The sequence below is a fragment of the Sesamum indicum genome, linkage group LG2 (assembly GCF_000512975.1).
Source record: "Sesamum indicum cultivar Zhongzhi No. 13 linkage group LG2, S_indicum_v1.0, whole genome shotgun sequence".
NCBI lineage: Eukaryota > Viridiplantae > Streptophyta > Magnoliopsida > Lamiales > Pedaliaceae > Sesamum > Sesamum indicum.
In genome coordinates this window covers 9539655-9551725 of record NC_026146.1, presented here as the reverse complement: position 1 = coordinate 9551725, position 12071 = coordinate 9539655, and the positions used below count along the sequence as shown (strand labels likewise).

Below are 12071 nucleotides of genomic sequence, written 5' to 3'. Positions count from 1 at the left end.
CCTATTATTTTGCTGAATGCTATTCCTGAATCGTACTCTGATGTTAAATCTGCTATTAAGTATGGAAGAGACTCTGTTAATCTTGAAACTGTTGTGAACGGACTTAAGAGTAAGGAGATGGACCTTAGGGCTAATAAACCTAGTCAAAACCAACATGAAGTGAATTCGGTTAGGGGAAGACCTAAGTTTAGAAACTCTAGATATAATAGAAGCAAAAGTAGAAGTAAGAGTAGGAATGGATATCGGAATAAGTCTAGACCCAGAGAGAATTTTAATAATGATGACAAAACTAGAGAAAGACGTTGTTATAACTGTGGAATAAAAGGTCACTACATTAAGGATTGTAGAAAACCTAGAAAGGATAATCGAGATAGATATGAGGAAAAAGAGAAGGTTAATAATGTGTCTGATGAGAATAATGGCGAAGTCTTTGTTGTGTGCGAAGCAAACTCTGTGAATTCTTTTGACATGCATGAATGGTTGATTGATTCTGGTTGCACATTTCATATGAGTCCTTTCAAAGATATCTTCACTAATCTGCGTTATGAGCATGCTGGTTTTGTTTCTATGGCTAATGAGAAAAGATGTGAAATTGAAGGTCTTGGTGACATTTCTATGTGTTTTAAAGATGGCTATAAAATGACTTTGAAAAACGTTAGATATGTTCCTGATTTGAGTCATAATCTTATTTCTTGTGCCGCTTTAGAAGAAGATGGTTTAGAGGGTAGGTGGGGCAAAGGCCTCATGAAAATCATGAAGGGATCATTAGTTGTTTTTAAAGCTGAACTGGAAGAACGCATGAAAAGCAAAATAATATAAAAACGTAGAGAAATAGAAGAGTTCAAAAGTTGTCTCTTAAAGTGAATTACATCACCTATTTATAATAGCTAGATACCTAGTTCTACTAGGATTAGAAGTAGATTCCTAGTTGAACTAAAAGACTTATAGAGATAAAATTATAATCCTAGTTAAACTCTTCCTTCATCAGAGGTAGTCCAAGCAGTTCCAAACTCTTGCCAGAATTTGAGTTTGAGTCTTGTTTGAATTTCCATTTTGGTGCTTTTCTTCATTTTCCAATTCTTTTGTCCTAATGCTGCAAAATAATATTTAATTAGGAGTATTTGATCACAAAATAGGCTAAAATATTATATGAAATAAGTACAAAATGCGATTCTATCAGGTGCACATGAACCCTTCCCTTGGTTTTCGTTTGTTCGCTCTTGCTAAAAGTGAAGGACTTTTGAGTGAAGGGTTTGCATGGATAATCACTGATAGTATATCCAACTTCATGAACTCCGTTGATTCCATCACCCGTGATTCAATGCAAGGAGTTCTTGGCGTAAGGCCTCATGTACCAAGCTCGGATGCCCTTAAGAGTTTACAACAACGGTGGAAAAGAAGTATGATACTCGAGAACACTACAAGTTCAATTACAGATTTAAATGTTCATGGTTTGTGGGCATATGATGCAGTGACTGCATTAGCAATTGCAATAGAGAATATTAAACCGGTAAACGCTTCGTTATTCAGTGTGAAAACAACTAGAAATTGTACAGAGAAGAGGAAAATGAGAATCTCAACCCTCGGACCCAAGCTTCTCAGCGAACTATCAAGCACAAAATTTACAGGCTTGAGCGGAGATTTTCAGTTGGTTGATGGGGAACTGAGGCCATCAGCATTCGAGATATTCAATGTTATTGGAACAGGAGAAAAGACAATAGGATATTGGACCTCAGACAGAGGAATAAAAACAGAATTGAGTCAATCAACATCAACAGCACAACTCAAAAGTATCATGTGGCCCGGAGATTCTGTTATACGACCAAAGGGTTGGGCGATCCCTACTACGGGGAACTTAAGAGTTGGAATTCCTTCAACACGTGGATACAAAGAATTTGTCGATGTGATTATTGATCCTACAACGAAGCATGCAAATGCAACTGGATTTTCAATAGATATGTTCTTGGCTACCTTGGAGGTGATACCTTTCCCCGTCAATTACGAATTTCATCACTATAATGATACAGAAAACATTGATTGGACCTACGACGACATGTTGCATGAGATACCTCAGGTAACATAGTTTCAAATTTTGTTAATTCTTTGATATTCCTTACCAGAAACATGAATACTAATTAAAGAAATCGCTATGATATTCATTCAACTTTTCTATCTTCCGAACTAGAGATTTGATATGGTAGTGGGGGATACAACTATTTGGGCTCCAAGAGCAGCATATGTTGATTTTGCACTCCCCTATTCTGAATCAGGAGTCATTCTAGTGGTTAAAAATAAGAAGCCATTTGACATGTGGATCTTTGTTAAGCCCTTAAAGTGGGATCTCTGGTTGACAATCATTATGATCTGTATTTATATGGGAATAGTTCTTCATATATTGGAACATCGAGCCACCAATAATGACACTGATTCATCAACGTCAAAGAAAGAGCGAGCTAGAATGGTTTATTGGTCTCCATTAGCCGTTCTGGCTTTCCCTGAAAGTAAGATTCTTTCGTATGTGGAATTTTGTGAACTTCCATTTCTCAAAAATGAAATATTTTTCAAATATTATCTACCATGTATGATATTGTTTGTAACTCCAAATTTGAATGTTTGTTCTTTGGCAGGGAACATGGTCTCCAACAAGTGGTCCTTTTTCATATTGTTGGTTTGGTTATTCATGGCATTCATTCTAATGCAAAGCTACACAGCTAACTTGTCAGCAATCCTGACTGTTGATCAATTGAAGTTTGCATTTTCTGATAATTACTATATAGGTTGTCAGGAGGGTTCCTTTATGAAACAATTCTTAACAGAACAACTACATATTAGTGCATTAAGGCTCAGGACCTATTCTTCACCTGAAGAATACCACAAGGCAATGTCTTTGGGAAGCCAAAATGAAGGTATTGATGCCATATTTGATGAGATTCCTTACATGAAGGTTTTCCTCAACAAATATGATTCTCAGTACAAAATGGTGGGGCCAACATATAGGACCGGCGGTTTTGGCTTCGTAAGTTTTCCATTCTCAACATATAAAAGTTTTTGGATATATCTGATCTGGGCTATGTGCTATGATTTATTCAGGCTTTTCCTATCGGCTCTCCATTAGTTTCGCATTTTTCAAAGGCAATTCTGGATGTTACTCAAGGTCCAAATATGACATTCATTGAACAGAAAAATTTCGGACCTGGATACTCTTCTCAAGATCCACTTTCCTCCAGCATCTCACAGCAGACGTCTAGTCTTACTGTATACGATTTTGCAGGCCTCTTTGTCATTGTAGGATCAGTAACCATACTTGCTTTATTATGCTCAGAGACAACAGTTGGACGGAAAATAACTGATATGGCCAAACATTTTATCTGTAATTGCTACCATTCTACAACTACACAAGTCAATTCCATGGAGAATGCTAATGGCGACGGAGATTCACGATCACACGGTAGCCTGGACGAGGAAATTCACCATTCCACGCAGAATAGTGTGAGTAATCCTGAGGAAAACACAGATAGACTTGTCATTGGAGAGATGGAGCTCCGTGAAATCGGCCAGAGTAATGAAACTTCATGTGCGGATTGATAGTAATGGGGAGATGAACTCTTTTCTTGCTTCCGCTAAAAAAATGTCATTTTCGTTTTTGATACCACAACTTTTGCGATTGTCGCTTTTGTTACTATAAACACAAAAATACACCTTTTTTTTTGTGGCGAGTTAACGGCAGAGCCATGTGCCTCGCATTTGGTTGTTAACTCCTATTGATTCACGCGACTTTGACTGATTTTGACTTCAAAGGTCCTCTTTATACAAAAAAAAATGTATCTTTTATTTGTACCATTAAAATAATAATAAAAAAAAACATCTTGACCAACTTTGGCCATAAACTATAAGAATTTCTTTATTTTTTTTATAAAAATTAAAATGTTAGGAAAATTTTATCTTAATATATATAATAAATAGTTCTAAAGTTACAATTATTTTTATTTCAGATAATTTCTAGGATCTATTTTTATTATTTTTAAAATTAAATCATTATTTAGTCTAAAAATATATTAATATTTGAGCACAAATTATAAAAAGTAAAATGCATTTTTTGAGTAAAAGTATTAAATAATTTTTTTATTAAATAATAAATCAAACGGTTGGACAAACCCTCTAAGTCAAATGAAATATAATAATTTTTCAGCATATAAACTTTCAAACTATAGGTATCTTGTACAAGACTAATTACTTGAGAATTCATCTACCTTCTTGGTCAATTATCAGCAGGTGTTTATGACAAGTCTTGGTAACATGCGTGTTGAACATTCAGTTAATTGACAAACATGTCTAAGAAGTAAGAATAAACAGGCAATTAGGAAAATTATTTTTGTGATAATATTTGTTTTAAATTAATATATATAAAAGTTAGACACATATACTAAGTAACAATTCACTACACTAGTGGAATTTTTAATTTCATAAATTTTTATCACTTATCTGGGAGCTAATTCTGCTTTGGATCTATACAAATATTTTTTTTTAAGGATATTTATGAAAGAAAATTTTAGTTCGTATTCAAATTAGGTACATAATCCAGGTTAATTAACCATAAATATGGCAAATAATACTAAAATAAGTACGATTTTTCACCATGGTTAATCATTATTATTATAAGTAAAAATATCATGTCAGATAATGAAAGTAAAAATATTTGCTACAACTAAAATCTGCGCTAAATATTTTGACTATAAATAAAATCATATTGAAAGTTGATTAACCCGCTTAGTCAACACTCAAAGTTATCGGTTCAATTTTATCTGACCGTAATAAATAGTATCGATTCAATTATACATATATATATATTTGGAGTGTAGGCAGTACCTGTGAGGACTAAGAACTCAATACCTCGAAAGAGTGAATAGTTTCAAGAAAAGGATTATTGCAGTATATATGATTGGTACAATGTGATAATTAACAATAGAAATTCTTTTCCCTAAAGGAAATTATATATTAATTATTTAATATATTTAAAAATTGATGACTAATTAAGTATAGTTAGATCAAATAAAAAACATTAATCCACACACAGGGCGAACTCAAATCCACTATCCTCTGTAATCGTCTAAAGCAAAACAATCTATTATACCATAAGGTACATCAAAATGAGATTCGATTTTCTATTTGGTAGTGAATCAATATTATTAATTCGGTTAAATAAAATTAATTTTAAATTTTAAATTTTTATTATAGTTAATTAATATTTATTATGATTTTTAGCTATATCAAAAAACATATATTATGATTTTAGCCGTGGCTAATGTTTTGGTCTTATTTGCAAAACCAATACCTACTGACTGTTGCGAAGCTGTTGTGAAATTGAACTAACCATAATTTTTATTCTTTCGACAATAGTAATTAACTGCAGTAAAAATCATATTTTTTTAAGGGAAAAATGCATGCAACCCCCTTATGATATCGCAAATGAATAAATTACCCTCTTATGAAAAAAACAAATAGCGATTTACCTCCCTATATTTTTTAAACTACAACAATTTACCCCCTATGATTTTTAACATGAAGCAATTTACCTCCATAATACAGAGGGGTTAATTTTTTTTCACCCTTTTTTCTAATGATATCTTCTAGTTTCAATTTATTTTTATTTAGAAAAAAAATTATTCACATTGTTTTATATATGTCAAATAGAACAAAAGATGCAACAGAATTTAGTATCTAAAAATTTCAATCAGTAGCAAAATGCCAAAAGATTAATGAATTATATATATAATGTCAAAATCAAGGTATATAATGTCAAAATCAAGGTATCTCTAAGCTTTTCCTAGGAAATTTCCCAGAATGATCTTTGTCAAATGACACCAGTGTAAGAGATCTTGCAGCTAGCAGCGGGACATTCACTTCCGGCGTAGTTACTGCCTACAGCCTAAGATTCAAAGAAACCCTTTGGCGTAACGTCCCAAGCTAACCCAAATTAAATACGCGTTCCGATTGAATTATTCAACATGTTGTTGCTATCAGAAGTTCATGTCTGAATACAACCCTTTTTTCTATATATAATAATTAATCCCAAGTTGGTGGGTAGATATTAGAAATTTGAATACTATCGCTAGCAACCTACCGATATGCCAAACAATATCCAACGCTCCCGTTTCGCTGTCGCCCGTATTCTGATTCTCTTCTTCATTACCAGTTGTTTTGCTCGTGCTGCTACCCATGCTATTGAGCATAGAAGCTCTGAGCAAGCGCGAGCCTCAGTCGTCCCCGTCGGGGTGGTTCTTGACCTAGACTCGCCGTTGGGCACCATGGCGGATTTGTGCATGGAAATGGCGGTCTCGGACTTTTATGCCGCTCATCCAAACTATACTACTAGATTGCGGTTGCACACCAAGACTGCGAAGAGTGTTCTTGAGGCTAATTTTGCAGGTAATTTCTTTGTAACTGAGTACGAACTTTAGCATATTGTGATTATGGACTGGATTTTTCGTATTTTATTTAATAAGAGTTTAATGCAATTTACATTCATGTGATAATGCAAATTATCCTGTCCTATAAAAAAATAATAGCAATTTATCGGTCTGTATTTTTTTAAAAATGAAGCAATTCACCTCTCTTTCTAAGGAGATAAATTAGTTCATCTTGCAAAACACAAGATGGTAAATTGCTGCATTTTTAAAAGCATAGAAAGGTAAATTGCTATGTTTTTTTCTCATTGGGGTATAATTTGCTTATTTTGTAATAGCACAAGGAGGTTGCTTGCATTTTTTCCGTTTAATATATACACGTCATTTATACAAAAATAATATTTATTTATTTTATTTTAAGAAAATTATTTTATATACATTGTATATTAAATAAAATAGAACATACAATAAAATTTAGAGCTGGATAAATCCAATTCGATATATTAATTTGATATCAAAATGATATTGACATATAGATATATGTATCAACATCAATATCAAGACGTTGTCGTCTAAATCTTTTATTTCTTGGGATATTTAAATTTTATTTTTCGTTCCTTCTAAATTGATTATAGAGTTATAGTGTGCTTGATGTATTAGAATACGTTGAAGGTGTCGTAAAACGTAATATGTTCAAACTGACGTATTAATTTTTTTAGTTAATTTAAGGTCAAAGTCAACTATATATAGAATATATATTTACACGTGCTTGATACGAAAATTTTGACTCGTTCAAGAATAATTAATCTATCTTTTTTAGGTTTTCATAATGATGATCATGGTGCAATCCATAATTAGTGCCTCAAATTTAATTTATAACTAAAATATTTATTATAATTTTTAGCAGCATAGCTAATATTTTTACATTATTTACAATGACTAATATATAATCATTGTGCAATTATAATTAATTAATATTAATCAAAAAAATTTTACCTTTAATTGTAATAATTAATCGCCAAGATAAATGGTAATTCCCCTAGTCTAATATATAGAAGTTCTGTAGAGCCGTTTCAACCTAAAACTAAGTAAAAATCCATTTTGATATGTGAACTCCTTGATTAGTTGTTGTATCAATGATTTGACAGAAATGGGTTAGGGCCTATTTTGATTTAGTTTCATTTGTTACGATTTTTCACATTGTAATTATAAGTTTAATATTTTTTTAAGTTTAGTCCTTACATGCATTTTTTCTACAATAATTGATTGAGCCAACAACGTTCTCATCCTCATTTTTATACACTTTTTATTAATTATTAAACAAAAAATGTAGGTAAGAATTAAAATTGAAAAAAAATTCAATTTATGAAAGGAAATGTTAATAAATTTTGATACATGGAACTAAATTAAAAAATCACTTAACATATAAGACAAAAATACAATTTTCCCATTGGTGTATCTTGACAAACGAATTTCCATGTGGCTGAGGAGTTGAATAGACAACCAACCAAAAAACTAAAATAAAATAAAATGTCTAAGGACGTGGAGCAATAAATTTTTTAAAGACTAGTTCAATAGATGATATTGACCAATTTTCTTGATCTAAAACTTATATCAGTTATGTTAGAACTCTTCCACTGAGTAGGTATTTTTTAGTTATACTTTATTTTGTTACAGAATTTTTTTTTTATTTTTTTATTAATACATAAGGTAAATTGTATTTAATCCGATATTTGTGTCTATAAACCAAAATACGACGTCACGTAATTATCGGATATTATTTAAAATACTAAAAATATTCACAAAAGTATGATAATAAAGTTTTCTAGCAAAAACTTTACATAAAATTTGCTAGAAATAAACGAGAATAGAAAAGGAAATAAGACTGAGGAAATGATTGAATGTTACTTTAGGAAAAAGTAATATTTTTGGTTCTATAAGTTAGACCCGTTTTATTTTTTATTTCATTTATTACGGGATTAACACTTTTAATTAGTTCCGTAATTTACAAAAATTATCACTTTTGATCTCCATCCACTTTTTTATCTATAATTTAACGGTGCATGTCCTTGTCTCCATATAGTGATGATGGTGGGTTTTTTTTTTTTGTTTTTTCCGATTTAGAGGATGGTGGGTTTTATGGTGGACGAAATGGTGTTTCAAATAATTGTTTGGATAAGGTAAATATATGTATTTGAATCTTTTGTGCAGTTCTAGAGATGTTGCAGCATGAAGAAGTTCATGGGATAGTAGGGACACAGGATCCAATTGAAGAAACATTCTTTGTGGAGCTTGGAGAAAAAGTTCATATGCCGATTATCTCCTTCACTGCAAGAACTTCGACTCTCTCCTACAAAGAAAACCGCTACTTTGTCAGGGCAACACCGGATGATGCCATTCAAGCACAGGTACTTGCAACGATCTGCCAGGGATTTGAATGGCATGAGGTGGTTGTTTTGTACGAGGACACCGATTATGGTAATCAGTTTCTTTCTTATATGAATAAGGCATTTCAAGAGGTTGAAATTAGGCTAGCATATGGGATTGCTTTTTCTAGTTCTGCTGAGGATAGTCATCTTGTGCAACAATTGGACAAGTTAAGAACACAGCAGACAAGGGTCTTCGTAGTGCACATGAACCCTTATCTTGGTTTTCGTTTGTTCAATCTTGCTAAAAAAGTAGGAGTTATGAGTGAAGGGTTTGCGTGGATCATGACGGATAGTTTATCCAACTTTGTGAACTCCATGGATACTGTCACTCGTGATTCAATGCAAGGAGTTCTAGGCATAAGACCTTACATATCGCACTCAGAAGATCTTGAAAGTTTTCAAGAAAGGTGGAAAAGGAATATGATACTCAAGAACACTACCGGTCCACTTATGAAACTAAATGCTTATTGCTTATGGGCATACGACGCAGTGACTGCATTGGCTATTGCAATAGAGAATATTGCACCATTAAATTCAACCTTATTTGATATTAATGTAACTCGAAATGGGACAGATAAGAGATTGAGAATCTCAAGAATTGGTCCCCAGCTTCTCGATAAATTATCAAGCACAAAATTTAGGGGCTTGAGTGGAGACTTTGAGTTGGTTGATGGGAAACTGAAGCAATCTGCATTTGAGATATTCAATGTCATTGGAAATGGAGAGAAAAGTGTAGGATACTGGACAAGAAATAGAGGCATAACAAGGGAATTGAATTCAACTGGTACAACAATATACTCGACATCAGTGAAAGAACTCAAAAGTATCACATGGCCCGGAGATTCTGTTATACGACCAAAGGGATGGGCTATCCCTGCAACTGGGAAGCTGAGAGTTGGACTTCCTTGGAAACATGGATTCACAGAATTTGTTAATGTGATTATTGATCCTGCAACAAAACAAACAAATGCAACTGGATTTTCGATAAGTATCTTCTTGGCTACCTTGGATTTGTTGCCTTTCCCAATCAATTATGAATTTTATCATTATAATGATACAAAAAATATTGATTGGAGCTATGACGACATGCTGCATGAGATACCTCAGGTAATTTTGATCTCAACTTGTGTTAATTTATTTTTGTTTTTTGATACTTAAAGAGATCGCTATCATTTTATTCTACTTTCTCTTTTCCAAACTAGAAATTTGATATGGTAGTGGGAGATACTACAATTTGGGCTCCAAGAGCAGCATATGTTGATTTCTCACTCCCCTATTCTGAATCAGGAGTCATTCTAGTGGTTAAAAATAAGAAGCCATTTGACATGTGGATCTTTGTTAAGCCTTTGAGGTGGGATCTTTGGTTGGCAATAATCGTAGCATGCTTTCTGATGGGAATAGTTCTTCACATATTGGAACGTCGGGTTACTAGAGAAGACACGGATTTGTTAAGCGCAAACACGGAGCGACCTAGAATGGTTTATTGGTCTCCAGTAGCAGTTCTTGCTTTCCCTGAAAGTAAGATGATTTCTTACACTCAATTCTATAAGCATTCTCACCTTATGATTCAAAATTAACAGCTTTTTCCTCTTGTACTTTTGTTAGGGAATATGGTCTCAAATAACTGGTCCTTTTTTGTGTTGGTGGTTTGGTTGTTCATGGCATTCATTCTGATGCAAAGCTACACGGCTAACTTATCAGCAATTCTGACAGTTGACCAGTTAAAGTTTGCATTTTCTGACAATTATTATATCGGTTGCCAAGAGGGTTCGTTCATGAAAGAATTTTTGATAGAGCAACTACATATTAGCGCATCAAGGCTCAGGACCTACTCTTCAGCCGAAGATTACCATAATGCTATGTCCTTGGGAAGCAAAAACGGAGGCATAGATGCCATATTTGATGAGATTCCTTACATGAAGCTTTTTCTCAACAAATACGACTCTCAATATAAAATGGTCGGGCCGACGTACAGGACTGGTGGTTTCAGCTTTGTAAGTTTCCATACTTAATTAGCTTATGCATTAGGTGATTTTTGCCACAGCTCTATATAAGATGACCTCACAATGACATTCAACATGAAGAACTCTCTATTTCTTTAGTTTAGAGTCAACACATACACATAATCTCTTATACAATGTAGGAAAGCTAGACAAGAGATATATTTTTCAACTTGCATATATTCATCAAAATCTCAATTAGGCTCTTGATGGAACTCAGTCATTTTATACTGAAATGACCTTATTCACACACATAACGATAACTAGCATGTATATGTTGAAGTTCTGATATTGATTGTGGCTCGAAAGTTTTACGATTCTTGTTACATATACTTTGTTCAGGCTTTTCCCCGTGGTTCTCCCTTAGTTTCACATTTCTCAAAGGCAATCATGGATGTTACTCAAGGTCCAAACATGACAGCTATTGAACAGGAAAATTTCGGACCTGGATACTCTTCCCAGGATCCACTTTCCTCGACGATCTCACAACAGACATCCAGTCTTACTTTGCATGACTTTGCAGGCCTCTTCCTTATTATAGGATCAGTAACAATATTTGCACTTTTCTGCTCAGAGACGACAATTGGACGAAAAGTAATTGATAAAGCCGAAAATTTCATCCCAGATTGCTTGCGTTCTAAGACTTCACAAGGTAATTCAATGCAGAATTCTCGTGCTGATGATGGAGATTTAGGACAAGGAAGAGATGATGAGGAAATTCCCGAACCCGTGCAAGACAATGTGAGTAATCCTAGAGAAGACACAGATGCACGTGTTGTTGGAGAGGTGGAACTGATCCATGAAATTGGCTCCAGTAATTCTCAAAATTTTGGAATGAGAATTGAGTGTAATGAGGAGAGAAGAAACTCATAATGCCATTAAAACATTTGTTCTGTCTTAGTTGTTAGTTGTCCATAGGGCATTCTCCATTTACATATATGTAACTAGTGTTCCATTATTCATATTTAATGCATATATGCTACGATTTTTCAGTCCTGTTGCCTGCAAACCGCTCTACGTAGAAACTGGGAAAACCTATTGCTCGTCTAAGTCTTTTCAAATAAATAGTTTTTTATTTTTTGAGTATACATTATAAGTCTCAATATTTATAATTATATCAATTTAGATATCATAATCAATTTATCACCATTTAATAATGTCTATAATCACCGACAACTATTATTGTAGTAAACAAATAAATATTATTAAAATGTACTAATACCATAGTCATGGGTCTT

General features: G+C 33.3%; 2 protein-coding genes across 2 annotated transcripts in view; both read left to right on the top strand.

Annotated features, from left to right (window-relative positions):
- LOC105155886 (glutamate receptor 2.5-like) overlaps positions 1-3856 on the top strand; it is a 12933-nt gene extending 9077 nt beyond the window's left edge. The window contains exons 3-6 of the mRNA XM_020691722.1: positions 1181-2074; positions 2186-2501; positions 2628-3016; positions 3091-3856. Of these exons, the coding sequence (XP_020547381.1) occupies positions 1181-2074; positions 2186-2501; positions 2628-3016; positions 3091-3585 (2094 nt within the window). The 3' untranslated portion in view covers positions 3586-3856. The remainder of the gene's footprint in view (positions 1-1180; positions 2075-2185; positions 2502-2627; positions 3017-3090) is intronic.
- On the top strand, positions 6088-11840 carry LOC105155885 (glutamate receptor 2.8). Its single transcript, XM_011071869.2, has 5 exons — positions 6088-6426; positions 8616-9940; positions 10036-10351; positions 10439-10827; positions 11176-11840. Exons 1-5 carry the CDS (start codon positions 6126-6128, stop codon positions 11704-11706), a joined length of 2862 nt encoding a protein of 953 aa, XP_011070171.1. The 5' UTR covers positions 6088-6125; the 3' UTR covers positions 11707-11840.